This window comes from Dendronephthya gigantea, unplaced genomic scaffold (genome assembly GCF_004324835.1).
Source record: "Dendronephthya gigantea isolate DGI-Jeju-01 unplaced genomic scaffold, DenGig_1.0 000016F, whole genome shotgun sequence".
Lineage (NCBI taxonomy): Eukaryota > Metazoa > Cnidaria > Anthozoa > Malacalcyonacea > Nephtheidae > Dendronephthya > Dendronephthya gigantea.
In genome coordinates, this window is record NW_021163026.1 from 732,913 (window position 1) to 750,621 (window position 17,709).

General features: G+C 37.8%; 1 protein-coding gene across 2 annotated transcripts; it reads left to right on the plus strand.

Moving 5' to 3' along the window:
- The first annotated feature begins 464 nt into the window (after positions 1–464).
- Positions 465–15,837, plus strand: LOC114520448 (sortilin-related receptor-like). 2 transcript variants are annotated; one of them, XM_028540712.1, is made up of 24 exons: positions 465–871; positions 1,172–1,411; positions 4,450–4,629; positions 4,860–4,933; positions 5,013–5,077; positions 5,922–6,073; positions 6,773–6,859; positions 7,108–7,280; positions 7,511–7,703; positions 8,039–8,147; positions 8,336–8,409; positions 8,674–8,759; positions 9,323–9,501; positions 9,961–10,147; positions 10,468–10,581; positions 10,943–11,034; positions 11,801–11,927; positions 12,549–12,620; positions 12,723–12,802; positions 12,881–12,984; positions 13,989–14,113; positions 15,021–15,100; positions 15,422–15,529; positions 15,747–15,837. In XM_028540712.1, the coding sequence occupies exons 1-23, from the start codon at positions 620–622 to the stop codon at positions 15,508–15,510; spliced, it is 2,934 nt and encodes a 977-aa protein (XP_028396513.1). In that variant the 5' UTR covers positions 465–619; the 3' UTR covers positions 15,511–15,529; positions 15,747–15,837. The 2 variants fall into 2 exon arrangements, with proteins under 2 accessions (XP_028396513.1, XP_028396514.1); XM_028540713.1 differs by lacking the exon at positions 15,747–15,837 and having other exon boundaries at positions 15,422–15,530.
- Positions 15,838–17,709: the final 1,872 nt, after the last annotated feature.

Below are 17,709 nucleotides of genomic sequence, written 5' to 3' on the forward strand. Positions count from 1 at the left end.
GTAAACTATTTATAAACGAAAATCAAATAAGTGAAAAGTAGAAATTTCCGAGCATTGTAATCTTCATAACAAACCAAAGGCGGTAGGTTTTAGAAGCATAACTGTATAGCCAGTATCTTAAAGCAATATGAAAGTGAAAAACTCGATGGCGTCAGAAGGTTCACATCAAATGTCAATAAACGTCTACAAGTCGTTTGTTGACAATTGGAAGCGAAACTTTAGCGCGACAGCAGTCTGAAACTTTATGATGAAAACAACAAACATGATAGCCAGATTTCGCACACATTATTCGTTATCAGATGCCGAGAAATCGATAGTAACGGGGATCGGTTACGCTCCAGCCGACCCCCGGGTTTGGGGCGATCTGGGCGCCAATCCAATTAGAATTTTTGCTGCGTAGTTCGAGGGCCGGGGGGGGGGAGCACCCTAATACTAGCGTGGTTTTGCCTCATTTGTTTATATATGGATAGCATTTTAAGTTTAATATATTCTGTTCTCAGTTGGTCATATGATTTGCCACGCCGTCATACGAACATAATTGTATGTTATGAATAGACACGAGGAAAGCTTCAACTAACAACTCGTCGTAGTAGATTGTCTCGTGAAAAAAACCTACAAGATGTTTCTCAACACCAGAGTGTTGTGGGCATTGATAGGTGCTATTGCTGTTTCTGAGGTATCTGCGCTCAGATTTACATCGCCAAAACATTTGTTCAGCGAAGAGCCGAATATCATGGACGATCTAATCCACATTTCCAAACTAGAACATGGACGTTTTGCTCGCTCGGCAAACGATGAGCCGTACAGACCAAGGACTCGACGAGCCAGCACGTCTGCAAGACGACCGCCTAACCCTACCATAACCAAATCGGTGAGAGAAGTTTTGAAAGATAATACCGTTATATTTATGAACGCATGTCCAGCATGGACAGTGAAAAATTGTCGGAAGCGTTTGTTGCTCAAACGACACATTTGTCTACATGCATGACCATTAATAATATATTTTACCGGCTGAAATATCCTTGCGAAGCATTGAGCATCTTTCAGTGATTTTCTGCCGTGGGCTAATGTGATTTCTGGCGTTTACGACGCTGTATATATGCTTCACGTGCGTGTATATGCAATTGAAGTTATAATAAACAAACTAAGCATGTTATATGTTATTCTTTAGGCTTCATTTTGCAACCACGATGCACTGCTAATGCGTTGGTCGTTTGATAATGTTCTGACACAAACTGGAACTATCATAGCGTTATGTGTCAGTATGTCTTCACGTTCAAGTCAATCGAGTGTCGTCTTTGCTTCATACGACTACGGGCTAACCTGGCAAAATATAAGCAAAAAGTTCCAACCCTCAGGAGAGAAAATTTCAATCAATAACTACTATTTTGTGAAGGAAAGGCCAAATTCTGTAAGTAATAGCTTTAAGGTTATTCATAATATGCTACGTAATGTTTTAATTAATCGAAGCATTCTTACTGCGTAACTACGTTGAACACGTAACAGATATTATAAATCCTGCGATTTTTACTCCTTTACCGGGATTTTTGTAGAATTAAACAAACTATACGAAGGAATTGCTATCTCCTATCGACTGAACTTTCACTCGTGTTTTTACTCCCTTCAACGATGTGTAAAATTAAACTGGCAAGCGATTAGTAATTGTTGATTGTTTCCAGCAGTCTGTCTCGCTTCGGTGAAATTGTATAGTCATATTGTATTGTGTTAATCTCGCTGTTTCTTCCCCAAAACACGCTGTATATCTGAAGCAAAGATTTTGAAAGTGCAGTGAAACTATCGCAGTTTTAAGAGAGAGATTTTACTTGCTTTTTACTTGGAACTAATAAGTATACGTATAGAGCTCTTTCATAAATTTTCGACAATGTATGTGTTCTACTCAAAATGATAATGACCACGAGCACGTGTTTCGAAATATTTGCTTTAAATAGGAATTTAGAAAACAATGTGTTTTGCATGAAAGTTTTTTTGTAATTAGTTGCTATCTGGGCATGTTGCCACATTATTTTTCATTTTACCCCAGTCAATAAAATGGCAGAATTTCTAATATAGAACTATTGAAAGGAAGCATTCTTGAAGAGTCTAAAATTCTGCTTCAATATTGTTAATATTGTTTCCTTTGCATGTTTCCTGCTGAATGTTGTTCAGCCGGAAACAAGAGGGTTCTTTAACAAAATCACACATTGAAAAGTATATAGCAAGGTTTCTCCAATTTCTTATAAAAACTTTCAATATATAGTTGGTACAGTTGTAGATTTCATACAACAATCTCATAGAATGAGGAAAGATTTACATTTTCCAGATATTTCTACAATTACAACCGCTCAAGAGATTTGAATAATTATTGTCCATGTATCACTGGCTATTAATTTGCAAAGCTCATTTTGTCTAGATAACACTACCATTGTTTTTTTTAACCATGTTGCTTAGCTACCAATGCACTGACCTGTATAATTACCAGATAATAGACAGAGTAAAAACCTAGCGGGGTGTATGTACGTGTCCTTTCAGCTGAATGTCAACAATAGTATGATTAAAATATATGTATCTCTTGTGCATTAGGCGATTAATGTGTGACCATCAATGAATCATATTATGAATGGACTATTGAATAGTCCTGGAGAAAAGAAAGCAACTTATTGAAAATTGTCACCTTTAAGTTGTTTGTGACAATGTTTATTGGAATCACTGGCAAGGCCCAAATGTTGCAATTTCATTAATTAAACAGGAAGTATTGTCATTCAGGTTGCTAGTAGCTAATAGGTTGATCAAAATGGAATTTCATTTTCTAATCCACCATTTCCCTTTTTTTGTTTAATTAAAATGAAAATGTCAAATGCTTAAGTTTTAGTAGTCCATTTACTTCCACCATGAATTGCAAACTTTACACAAATGGATTACTTAATGCTTGATAGTCTTCATATTCATTGTAGCTAGCTTGTTAGAAGCCATGTCAATCTGTAAGATGAAGCTGTACATGTGACAGATTGTTTTAGTAATCATGTTTTAATTAACATGTTGTAAGAAACTTTGGGCTTTTCTTTTATCGATAATTTCATCTGATATTGAATCGAGAACATTCGTTATGCAAATTGCGCATAACATTAAAAGCAATCTTTTAAAATTATGAGAATTCAATTTACTCTCAATATCCCTGGATGAAACTACATATACACCTATTTCAGAGGTGATAAATCTTGTTTCTTTTTATTTTCAAAACTATATCACAGTTCCCAATCTATTGCATGACAGAAATCCATTAGCAGCATTTTATTAATATATAATATATAAGACTCCCACTCACAACATATGGCAAATAAGTACTCAGTCTGATGAGCTTTTGCAAAGTTCTGTGATACAGACACAAGCAGTAGCAGAACTTTTAGCTTTTGTTAGTGTGAAAGCTCAGACTACTCAGTTGTCAAAGAATATCAGGATCAAAGCAAAAGGATCAAAGAAGGGGTTTAATTCTATTTAAAATGAGTTTTTTTCACGAGTTGAACTAAATTGCATGTTGTAATAATTGCATTGTTGTGGGGTATTATTACAATATTTGGAAAGTGTGTATTCATGCTACGTGCATATATTAGTTTGAACAAAGAGCTCTATTTGTATGCTTTTAAGCTGAATTTAATACCACTCCAAAGTTTATCAAAAGTTTTCATCTTTCTAAATTATAAATCGCTACTATATGGCACATGAATTCATAATGAGTTCTAGTCTACTTCTAGAATTATAAACTCTTATTTTATTTCGTTAGTTATGAAATGAGAAGATTTATTAACGAATAACAATTTCAACTTCCTCGTACCTTTTCGCAAGTATAAAAATGCTCAAGTGGAAAGCATAAACGGTTGCATTTCTCAGCTAATATTTTTAAGAAATATCAAAGACAAATCATCATTTTTTTAAAGCTTAAGCCCTTTTCAAGCCTCTTTCACATATCTGCCTGCAATAGTTTGCCGGCAAAGGCAAGTCTGAACCAACTGGAAGGACAATGTCTATGGCAGAAAAAGAGAGAAAGAACCGTTTTAATTAATACACATTGTTTCAAGAAACGTCGAAATCGAATTTCTTGTGGCTGTTTGGCGGGAAAAACCGATTGCGTGACCTTCCGTCGACAGCCGTCGCCAGCTCTCGTTGGCATAAATTATATTGGAAGTCTTTATAATGATAACTACAATGAACACGCAATCTGATTGGTTGAAAGCCGTGAGAAGAATGAGACAATCCGGGCATGAAGAAATAAACGGTATTCCCGTGCAGGATTGCATCATCCATGCGCTTTGGGATGTTGCTCGACATTTGGTATTCCTTTTATTAACAGTGATCTCTAATACAACTGGAACAAACTCAAAGACGCTGTTTTCAACCCACCCCCCTGAGTTGCCGTTCCCAATACGAAAATTTAACTTATTTCTATTTGTTTAGATGATCTTCACCGACAAGGCGAACAAAAGGGTTTTTCTCACCAATGATGGAGCCAAAACAATCACTTCAAGAACCGTAAAGTTTTCCCCTGATCGTATCAGCATCAATCCGCAGAACGCAAATTTGGTCCTTATTTCTGATGACACCTCTACTCGCGATTCTGGCAAAGCCCAAACTCAAGTAAGCCATAATACCTTTGCAATAGAAATCTCATAATGACGTCGTACGGAAAAGGCCGATGTTACAAGAACTTTGATTGGCTCCGAAAAACTAACTAGCCAATCAAAATTCGTGTAACTTCAGGCTTCTCGCGTTTTATATCATTTGAGACAGGTACATATTAAGGGACGTAGGAAAAAATGAAATCGGTTTTATCAGTTTAGTTATTGCAATATTTTGGTTGTATTTAGGTGCACATATCAAAAGATGGTGGACAAACCTTCAAAAAATTGAACGAATTTATTGATGTGAAAGCGGCGTGGTGGTGGGTAGACTTTTTATGATAATAAAAGCAATGGATATGGGTAATAAAAGTACTTGAGTCGTGTTTTACATGTTTACAGGAGCGAACCAGCATTGACTAGTGACAAGGCAACTGACCTTTTTATTGAAGCTAAGGCAAAAGGCGGTAAGTGGAAAGGAGGGGAGGGGGGCTAATAAGCAGCAGGAAAGGTGAAAGTATACATGTGGTGGACACCGCGGAAATTGGTAGACTTAGCCGTAATTCTCAATACTTAGACTTTAAATTCGGCAAGCTAAAAGATTTATAAATACTCAACAAAATATCTCTTGCACAAAAGATTTGAAGCTTGCACACGGCAAAAACAAATCATCTGAAAATGTCTGAAAATGTCTCAAAATGGCCATTTTACGGTGGCATGCATACGAAGAGCCTTCAAAAGTTTCCAAAACCGATATTGGAAGAAAAATTGAACTTGTTTTCAACTTATTTGATAGTATTTTCTTTGACAGCAGTTTCTGAATACTAGGATTCAAATGTGAGCAACTGATGAGATATTTGACTTCCAACACCAATTTCTGCGGTGTCCATGTGGTGTATTAGGTGGGGCTGGATTATGAGTAAGTGAGGAGACAATAGGCATCAGGAGTGCAAGTGGGGGAAGGGGTAATTTGAAGAGCTGCGAGTATCTGAGGTAGATGTAGGTAGATGTAGGTAGTGGGGGGGGTGTAATGAAAAAGTTTGTGGGAGTCAGTTTGGAAATGTGGGATTGGGTGGGGGAGAAACTAGGGAGCTGTCACTATTTGAGTGGAAGTTTGGGGTGGGGGGTAATAGGTAAAGTGATGAAACTTAAGGTTAGAAGGTAGTATATATATAGTACGTTTATTCCTGTGCTTTGTCTATTGGAAAATAAAACAATGGATCCCCGATTCCTTGGAGCTTATGTGAACCAGGCCTAAATTTGCAAACGGGAAAACATTTATGTAGATTTGATTGATATTTGTCATCGCAGGTGGAGGTGTTCAAGGATATAAACTAGATTGCAGACCAACGACAGTAAACTGTAGCAATCTTGGTTCACTGACCAGCGGTGCTCCCCTGAATGGAGATATCGTTGACTTTCTCGTTAAAGGACCTTACATGTTTGTGACACAGCACAACGCGGTATGTAGTAGTAGCACAGAATACCTAACAGAAGTGGAACACTATATTATTTTTTCGTAAGTGTGATTCGTCATGATTCGTCCCTTAGCAAGTGCATTTTTTTGAGGTAGTCACCCCCCTGCTAATGTCTAAAATTAGCGCATTTTTAGTATTGGCAGGGGGGTGACTACCTAAAAAAAATGCACTTGCTAAGTGACGAATCATGACGAATCACACTTACGAAAAAAGTACAGGAGTTCCACTTCTGTTAGGTATTCTGTGGTAGTAGGTTCCTTTGCCGTGCCTGTACAAGGTCAAAAATTATAAAACGTCCAAGTTCTCTACTCGGGGAACTTCGCATCAAATGTGGAAACTGTTTTGGCGGGAAAAATTTAATTATAAATTTTTGACAAATTTATGTTGTTTTTTTTAAATCCTGTTCATTAAAACTGGTTCAGAAAGTGTGAAATGTTCGAGAGTGAATGAAACCTAATGGAGATAACGAAATATTGTAATTTTCGCAAGATCTCGACTGATATATGAACAGTATACGTACGTTGCTGTAAACATAACCACCCTCGGCTCATTCATAACTATACGTTCCTTGCAGGGCTGCATATATTGCGTTTTACAACACCTCGCCACCTAACTATGCAGCTTTACTTATCCCATTTCCGTAGCTGCATTCATTATTTAAGTTTTGCTTTTTTCTTTACATAGGACAAGAGTGCCATAAACTTGTTTGTGCAATACAAAAGAAAAGGGGCATTCAAGAAGGCAAAAATTCTAACATCTAGTCCACTCAAGGTACATCGTTTCTTCCACATTAACATAGTTATTTCCTGGTTGTCTTTCTTCATGGTTTATTCAGAAATATTGTCTCGCATATTTTTACATAGAAATCTGACAAAAAAACCTGCTTGTGGGCTCTATATACATATAACTATTTATATTTTATTGTTTTTTGTTTCGTCTTCCGGTCAGAAAACTCAGATCAACTAAAAAACTGGTCGTGTATAAAATGATAATCGATATTTTCATTCTTCCACTTTCAGGAAGCTTTTGTGTACGACGTCTCTGGTGGTCACGTGATGTTGGTTGTGAACCACCGCAAAAACGAGACCAATCTGTACAACTCTTTGGATGCATCTGGTTTGAATTATTCGTTATCATTACCAAGAGTGTTGTATCATAACCCACATACCGAAGTTTCGTCGCTCTGGCTAAGGTATTAAGCCATTTGAAAACACATCACGTTCGGGTTTGTCGAAATAAAAATCCATTCTGCAGTGTTTAATATACAATCTTCGTTGCTAACCATCTCCTTCGTTGCCCCCTATTATCCACCTAGATACCTATCAAATGAACACCTGAAGGATATTAGACTTAATTGGAAATGGATATACTATCGACCTAAATTCCTCGATCTATCGGTCTAAATTCCTCTATCTCTCTTAGAAATGCAGTTAGATACCGTTTCGTCGATATTTGGAAGGTACAAGCGCTCCCCTCCGTATATTTTGCAACGCAGTTGACCCAGGGGCCAGTCGGTGGGAGATACCTCATCAGTATGATGACTTTCGATAAAGGTGGATTGTGGAAAAAAGTACAAGGACCTCCCAAGAACAAATATGACAGACCCTGTACCTATGTAAGTATACGCTGCAAAGCTTTGGGTATTCCGGACGAATGTTGGTCTAGGGTCATATTGCCCCCCTTCCCCGAAGCTTGGGTGCATGTACGCTCAAGCTCGTAAGTGGGAGTCTCCGACCGCAATATAAAGCAGGACAGACATATCTCTAGGCTATATGGGGGTCTCTTAAATCTTTTTTTTATAAAACTAATGGCAATCATAGATACCCATACACCACCTCCCACTGCCACCGTTATTACAGCGTTCATTTTCGTCCCAAGATCACATGTGTGCGCTTGGATTAATTTTATGATTTTCATCTTTGGTGAACTATTTTCTTACCTTTCGTGTAGCCCGCGTGCTCCCTGCATGTTAACCTCATGTACGGCAGTATATACCGGTATTCCAAAACAACGCCGTTGCTATCACGCAAATCCGCCCCAGGATTGATCATGGTCACAGGTATTGAAGCTTCATATTGCATCATACGGTGGAAGTATTCTTCCGCATTTATAGACCATTGGCATATGGCAACCTTTTAAACATGATGAAAGTTCTGCATGTCTTCTGACCTCAAACATAGCTTGCTAACAATAGTCTGTTAAATTTTTGTACATTTTCACATTTGTGAATCTTGTGCTCGCTTGTAGGTGTATTGGGAACGAATCTGAAGATAACACCTGAAACCTATTTGTCCAGGGACGGCGGAAACACATTTAAAATGGTTAGTTAATTGTTGCTGTTTGGAAACCTAGTTTCACATTAAGGATTACGTCTTGGACAAATGTTTTCAAAGATTGCCAATGCTAACATAGCAATAGACCTTTGAGGTGCTTACGTCATGTCGGTCTCGAACAATGAATCGCAATGCAATCTGGGAAACAAGTGGGACAAAATTGTATAGATAGAAAACTGTGTGACGTAAGCACTTCAGAAGGCTATTAAACGGAGTGGATTTTATTCATATATTGTCCTTGTTCGTTGTCAGGTCTTGAGAGGAAAGAGGCGGTACAATTTCGGGGACCACGGTGGAGTAATTTTAACGTCTGATTTTTCATCATCCAGATACCTGCAGTAAGTACGCTGTCTCTAAATAGACCTTTTCAGCTTGTATGCAAATTAACCCATTTCAAATCGCATGGTCCGAAATGGTTAAGTTTTATTGGCTATTCCATGGTCACAACATCTGAAATGGGTTAATTTGCATGCAGGCTGAAAAGGTCTATTTTACAGAATTAAACTTTTATACAGAAAAAGGTTTCCTAAAGAAAAAACAACGACTGGGGTTAACCATAATCAACTATATTCCATTCCTAATCCAAGTGTAAATCCCAACTCTAATCCTATCCTAATCCTAACGATTAAATTTACGTTTAATTAAGATTTACTATACATGAAATTAGTAGAATAAGAATAAACAGAAGCCAGAACCGCGACAAAACTCAGTTATCACTTAAACTCGCTTCATATTTTTAACTTCTGTAATTAAACCTTATATTAATTAGAAATGCATCCTCCCACGTGATAACTCACTTTTGTCGTGACATCATATGACGTCATCATGACGTCAGCCGAAGAGGCTTGTCACATGCTACACGGTAACGAGGCTAATGAGATTCTCTGCATAACTCTCTTAGGTTTTCTGTGGACTATGAGAATTTCTATTATGTCCGTCTTCCTACCACCCCGACTAGTGTGGAAATAAAAAAGATTGTGACGGAACCAGGAGAGAAAGGAGCCGTCTTCCTCGTCATCGCTTATGATCGGGTCGCTGATCAATTTTTCGTTTATCAGGTCAACGCAACAAATTCGTTAGGTAAGAGATCGTCAAGCACCTTTGCAAATTTTGTGATTGTTTTTGATCGACGGACCATTTTCGCCTGATTTTATTTCCATTTGTGAGATTTCGGCCGAAAGATTCAGCTTAGTAGAAAACACTCCTTCATGAGTGTTTTTGATCGACGGACCATTTTCGCCTGATTTTATTTCCATTTGTGAGATTTCGGCCGAAAGATTCAGCTTAGTAGAAAACACTCCTTCATGAGTGCTATTCACCAAGGACGTGTACCAGCTAAAATCTTTGTAAACAAAAATGTATCTCCTGATATGCTATTTATGAGTCCTATGGATGAGTTCTACAAACTGCCAGCGAAGATCTTTGTAAATCCAAAATATATCTTCTGGTATGCTATTTATGAGTCCTATGGACGACTTCTACGAACTGCCAGCGTAGATTTTTGTAAATCCAAAATGTATCTTCTGGTATGCTATTTAGGAGTGCCGTGCACCAAGGACGATTTCTACAATATGACTGTCGCCGACATCGGCGTCGGTGGTTGCGCTGTCAAAACAGTCGAAATACGAAACGCGAGTAGGCGATGTTTAACTGGAAAGGAGTATTCCCGCGAGGTTAAAAGCATCTCGTACAAGAATTGCATGTGCCGAAGACGACATTACGCATGGTTAGTTCTGCTGTTGCTATGGTTACGAGTAGGTGCCCCACTGATACGTATAATGAAACTGGATAACGTTCCTTTAAAATTCAGTGATCGGATTTAAAGCTTTAAACACTTGTTAAATGTTATTTACATTAAAATATTTCTGCTCAGTTTTTAGAAAAAAGGATATTTTTGTTTCCTACTTTGAATTTATCCACCGTTTAAGCTAAACGCCTTTCGAACAACCGGTGACTAGGGTTGAAATCGTCCCTGTAGTTTCATCAATTGCACCCTTTTCACAAGCACTGAATTCCCTCGGGTTATACATCTTTTTGACATTTCAGCGATATTGGATTTCAACCAGACGAACGTGGTAGCTGCATTTTGATGGATAATACGAAAGTAAACTTAGTACCGAAGAATTGCCCCGAAGGGTCGTCGTATATGAAGTCACGAGGGTAAGAAAATATCTTATCTGTTTTTCTGTATTATATATGGGCTCTTGTGATAGCATGCGAAGCACATGTAGTCCGCCATCTTGGATGGCGAATGCACAGTGAGCCCACTGAACTGTAATACAACTGCACACGCCTAAAAACGATCAGGTTGATGCAATATTGATATGAACTGGAGGGAACATCGAATAATATTGTTATACATTCGATTCATTTTCAACAATATTGTTCAATGATTTTGACAAGTGTGAACAATAATGGCAGCACAATATTGTTCCATGCTGATAAACCAGAGTGTTTAGCCGTATATTGTAACTGTATTGTATTGTATCGTATAATAGTGTTAATGTTTGCCTTTGTTTAGTTATATCAAGTTGGACGATTACAAAACCTGCACAGAGGATAATGTCACCTTGAGTACTTTGTCTTACGTTAAATCACCTTGTCCTGTTGAGAGTATGTATATTGTTCTTTTATTATTAAACGTTATTTCAATAGACCTTTTTCATAATGATGCATGTCAAATGCGGAAAGTCTGATGTTACACGAAGTTTGATTGGCTCGATAGTTTTGTGGAGCCGTGTAACATCAGACTTTCCGCGTTTGACGTCATTATAAGAATGGTCTATTATTCCTGCTTTCTTTAAAGCATTCACGACATTTAATGGGCCGCCTTTGAACAAATTTGCGGATTAGTTTAAAACGAAATTTCTCATTGTTTAGTTATATACAGCAAATGTTCAGCGTGTGAACTATTTTGGCTTGAGACTTAGGAAAACTCCATTTGTGTGTATTAGAGTTCCCTGTATTAGAGTGCAAACATAACCATTGCTTAAATTTCATTCCTGGGAAAAATTTACTGTGAGACATCGCGGAAATTGGAAAATTGAAGACGACTTCTCAATACTTAGGTTTCAAACTTGATGAGAAAAAATATTTATGAATATATTCAACAAAATATGTGGTCAAAACGAATCGTCTGAATTAATAACCTTGTGTATACTTTAAGCCTCAAAATGGCCATTACGCAAAAGATTACAGAATGTGTATTCGAAAGAAAAATTGAACTTTTAAAGTTGTTCAATAGTTTTCTCTTTGATAGCGATACAGAAATGCACAATTGTGAACATTGTGATTAGATTTTCGGGTTGAAACCAATTTCTGCGGCGGTGATATTGTAAGACAATGTTTTCAGCTCCAAACTATCGTATTTCTTGTGTAGAGTTGGAACTTGCTAGTGTGAAAACTGTTCCCGAAATGAAGAACAGAATGGTTAAAATCGCTCATGGCGAGACTCTGAAAGTCGATGTGACGTTGAAAAATGGTTTTCTGCCTAATGTAAACTTCAAGTGAGTGTCTGACAATAGATGACAATGGTTGCAACCAACTACAAGTCAACTGCAGCTATGTATCTTGGTCAATTTTTCAAAAACACATGCACGAATGAATTTTTTTTGGTCGCTGCATTTTCAACTGCACTTCCTAACTGTTCAAGAAAACGTTATTGCAAATGAGCATGCAGTGCGAAAGTAAATGAACTTCCTTGAAAATTAATTGACGTCGAGACTTAACCAAGATGGCGATCAATTGTACATTTTGATGTCGTTTTCAATCGATTATTTCGAGCTCATAGCGAATATTTCAAACATTTCAAACTGTTTTGATAAATTTGTCGAAAGCTAAACATTCGTTGGCATACTTTGAGTGCTTCTTAAAGGCTGTTTACATGCTTTCGGTCAAACGAGATTGAACGAAGAATGAAATGATTTTGAAGTATTAGTATTGAAATGAGTGTTTACGAAACCGATTAAGCGCTTGCTTGATTGTCGGAATGACTACCCAACTGAGAGGATCGTGTTATTGACTTATTTCAATACTTCAAAGTCACGTTCTATTAAACCCCTATCAGAAAACAGTGCTTTATAAAAAAGATAAAATAAATAACCGGCAATTTGCAATGTGTCATTTAGACATGTTTTGGATGAATATAATGTGAGTGGTACTGGAGAAAAGTATAAATCCCATTCTATCAAAATGGACAAGTAAGTCGGATTGGAATATCCTGGAGAATCGTAACAGTTTCTTCCTGAAAAATATGGGAAATGTAACCAAAAAACTAAAATTTGTTGATTTCGTCTATATAGACCTGGCTCTTTCGTTCTGCACATAACAGTATCAAATGCCAAGAGTGTTTTCTACTACAGTGTTAATGTGAACGTAATACGTAAGTCTTAACAAATCATTTCAATCTCCCCTTTCACCGAATTTGTTTTCAAAATTTTGTTCGGTTTTTAATGTTCAGGTAAGCTGAATTCCTCCATGGCAACGATCATGACGTATCCTGATGAACCCGGGATTGATGAAAACGTCGTGGTTATGTTACAAATGGCAAAGTATTTAAACCCGGTACGTGTCTATCAAATATGCCCGGGTTTTTTCTGCAGCTATCTACTGTTCAACAGAGACGTTCAAAGGCTGGTTCTAGGTCATTGTGATACAGTGCTCACTCAGTTAAGCACTCCAGTAAATATATCTTGTATACACCTGGGGCCGGTTGTTCGAAAGGCGTTTAGCTTAAACGGTGGATAAGCCAAAGTTTAAAAACACTCTCATAGATATTGTGAATGACTGAACCTGCATCTTATGCATTTAATATGTACTTCCATTGACAATTAAACTATTTACATCGAAATATTTCAGCTCAGTTGTTCAATAAATAGATAATTTGGTTTTCTATTTTTGACTTATCCACCGTTTAAGCTAAACGCCTTTCGAACAACCGGCACCTGCAATTGCTATAATTCAAACAGGGTTTCCACAACCACAATGCAAGGGAATTTCCTTGCAATTGACAACCACAAGGGAGGGATGGATTTGTGTTAATAGAATATGTTATGCAGTCTTTTCAAAAGTTCTTTGTTTTTTCTCTTTTTCTAATTGCTATCCCCTTGTGAGGACAGTCATATGCAAATAAGTTGTGGAAACCCTGAATTCAAACCAAAACAATGCCAGCTGTCGCCAAAATGACGCGACATAATTTTTTTTTGGAAGTGGAAGTCAAGTCTGTATGTGGACAAAAACGGTTTTGTTTACATTTTAAACTTCTAAATACAATGGCTGTGTGAATATATCTTGTATTTCGCTTCGCTAGGTTTCTAAATGAACGCAAATTAGATTTTATATTCAGAGGGTCCTCTGTTCTTATGAGCAAAACCGAAGCACAAAACCTACTTGACTACCAATTCAAAAAATTTTTCGACTCGCTTTGAATTCTCAAATAAAAATTTTAAGATCGACACCGATTCCGCCATCTTTATCATTCTGGCGAATTGAACGGCTCTTTAAGAACCAAATTTTGTTTAAAAGGACTTGTGTACATCATTGTAATAAATAAATAAATACTTTACTAGCGCGAATACGGGTTTCCTCTGGATTACTACAAGTGGAAAGTTGAGAGTTTTGATCCACAAAAAACGTTAGTGGACAGAACAACGTCTTTGCCGTCAATAACGGTGTCATTCAACACTTCGGGAAGGTAAGTAATTTGTATTGTTCAATGTTTGTATATGAGCACGAAACATGCTTGCAACTTTACATAGGACAAGCATTTGACCATTAAAACAGCGTGGTTATCCACGTCAAAATATTTGATATCATAGCCAAAGCATGGTTATATTTTTTAATGTTTGTATATGAGCGCCAAACATGCTGGAAACTTTACATAGGACAAGCATTTGACCATTAAAACAGCGTGGTTATCGATGTCTAAATATTTGACATCATAATCAAAGCATGGTTATATTGTTTAATGTTTGTTATGAACACCAAACATGCTGGAAACTTTACATAGGACAAGCATTTGACCATTAAAACGGCGTGGTTCCTCTCATAATTTAATCTTTCCGCTTAAGACATGCGAGAAGCCAAAAACCACAGCGCCATAGTCAAACTTGCAAGAGGAACCTCTTTGTTTTTTTATATTGTTTAATGTTTGAATGTGAGCGCCAAACATACTGGAAACTTTACATAGGACAAGCATTTGACCATTAAAACAGCGTGGTTATCCATGTCAAAATATTTGACATTATAACCAAAGCATGGTTATATTGTTTAATGTTTGTATATGAGCACGAAACATACTGTAAACTTTACAAAGTATCTATACTATTTCCCAATAATCCTTAAATTGAGAGGCATTCGCGGCCATCTCAGAGGCCTATATATATTTCAAAATTTTCCCTGACTCTCCTAGCAGGCGCGCGGTTCCGAGCCCCAGCAATACGAAAAACGCTCCGCGGTCCCTGATAGAGAGCATAGTTTAGGGCGGGAAAACAGTCATCTGCCTTCTGACGGCCAAAATATTCGTTTTTTCAAGTCAAACTGAAGGCCTTTGATGCACACGAACGTATGGTCCCTTTCAATCACGCGTTTTTCATCTTTAGCATAAAGATTTCTGCGACAATCTCGAATGGCGCTGATGTCAGCACTATCACGGTCACTAAAGACATCATGGTCACAGTTGGTGAGTCTTATATTAAGTATCCGTCGGCAGCCACATTCGTCGCGAACAACTTGTGCGTTTTAGCTGTGTATAATAAGACTTGATCTCGCATCTTCCATGAGTAACTAAAGCCAGTGAATGGCCTCGTTCGTGAGATGCTCTATTGGAACACATATGATTGCGTTCAGCGACTATATGCAGATCAGTGGCTGAAAAGAGCGACCCCCCACGAGCTTGAACTTAGCAAACTGATCACTAAACTGCTGCTGTACTTTAAGTACTCCATGAGTACGTCTGAAATGATGTATAGCATCGTATAAACTATTAAGCTTTGTATTTTAGATTTAAAGCCGAAAAATGTGAGGCTTTCGTACCAAGAACCAAATTTGGTTGTGGAATGGGATGTGGTCCAAGTACCTAGAATGTTATGAGATACCGAATAACTTACAAGTGAGCTCCAAAACAACTGCTTTTGCATGCTTATTTATTTCCCAAAGCTTCATTGCACAATTTTTAATGAAGGAATAGAGTTCATGACACCACCACGTTGAACCGCTGTTTGGGATTAACTACACTTGAAATCAACCACTTAGAGTCGGGAAACACCTCCTTGTATATCCTTAACCATTAAACAGATGGATTAAGTTACTCTCTCCGTGTATTCTAGGAAACAAAAAGATGAACTATTCCAGGAGGCAAAATGCAAACCTCAACCTTCAGAGACCAAATGCGAAATTTCGGGTGTCTCGTACTACACAAAGTATTTAGCAAAAGTTCAAGTTGTAATGCGCGAAGATTATGGTCCATATTCCGACGTAAAAAGCATCATGATACCCAGCGGAAGTAAGTCCCAAAAGCCGGTTAGGATTTACCAGTGAACTCTATATATGAACTGGAACGATAACTCCGCCGCCATCTTTGAAGCCGAAATGGTTACCAGTGCGAACCCCTTTATATTTTTTTGTCTTCACGGTCGACGATGGCGCCGACAGAAATAATAGCAAAGGACTGGCACTGGTACCCATTTCGGCTTCAAATTGGCCTCAATGATATCGAATTAAGCGAATTTTTTCCCTCATTTTCCCTCACATTCCCTCATCCTCCCTTATATTCATGATGTTATTTACGACTGTTGAACACCTGTAGTGGAACATCATTCGGAGTGTTTTGCTCCAAATCTTGCGGTTTTCTCTGCTTCTTTTTTGAGTGGCTTTTGAACAGCGGCGAAGCCAGCCTGACGATTTAGATCTGCTATGCAAATTTTATGTTATTATTATTCATTCTTCAGAAACCTTTTGCATTCACAGGAAAAAAAACACCAAAATATTAGCATAACAGGACAAAATTGTGGACTGCCTACCCGAATGTTTTTGACGTGTCTATAAAAATCGACGCGAGAAACTTGTACTTTCAACCCAGTGGCATCGATAAGTGGGGTGGACATATTCATATATTCATGTTCACAGTCCGTTAAAACAATCAATTTGAAAAGAAATGAATAATGTAAAACACAAATATATGAGAATAACTCCCCTCCCCCACTTATCAAGCTGGCGACGCCGCTGTTCATGCCTCAAAATTAAAGCATCGTTGCCGTGTGTGTGTTGAATTGTATATGTTCTGATTTCAGTCCCAAGTGTTCCGCTACTTGTTAATCTGGCGAACGAAGATACCGTCACACTTGAAGCGACATGGAAACCACCATCAGCACCAAACGGCAAACTCATCGGTTACAAGGTGAGTTCCTCGTTGAACGGGGCAAAACACACTTGAAGAATGAGTCTCGACGGTCACAATATACAATGAGTTCCAATATAACCAATAACAATGAGTTCCAATATAACCAAGGAGCAGCGTGGCAGCGTCTTCAAACAACTTAGCATCAAATGTTGTATAACAACTGCCTAAATAGACAAAACACTTCTCGACGTTTCGACCTGAGGGCCTTCGTCAGTTAGTCATACTAACTCTCCTGACGAAGGCCCTCAGGTCGAAACGTCGAGAAGTGTTTTGTCTATTTAGGCAGTTGTTATACCACATTTGATACACAGTAGGTAACAATCTATCATATTTGTATCGGTATTTGTTGTTTTTTTAGTATAAATTCTATAAATTTGGTCAAAACCCACCACCTGGAGTGCTTATAAGAAATGCCACGATTACCCGGAAAGTGTTTGATAAGCTTGATAACGACGCGAACTATCTATTCGAGGTAGGTAAACCGTGAGAAATATTGCTGCATACTGTATTCCCACTCTTTGTTGATACGATTTCAGTGAAAAAATTCTTATCAACGCTATAGCTTGCTCGCTTAATTCAGGGGGGTGGATATTCGTTAATTCAGGGGGGTAGATATTCGTATCTTCATGTTTACACACCGTAGACTGAACAATAGTTTACAAAAAATCAGTGAATGTAATATAAATATGCAACCCCTTCCAATAGACCTTTTTCATAATGACGTCAAACGTGGAAAATCTGATGTTACACGAAGTTTGATTGGCTCGTTAGTCGTGTGGAGCCAATCGAACTTCATGTAACATCAATTTTACGCGTTTGACGTCATTATGAAAAATGTCTATTAAGCTTCTAACGATTCTTAGGAGCCGAACTGATGTGCAGCAAAACCG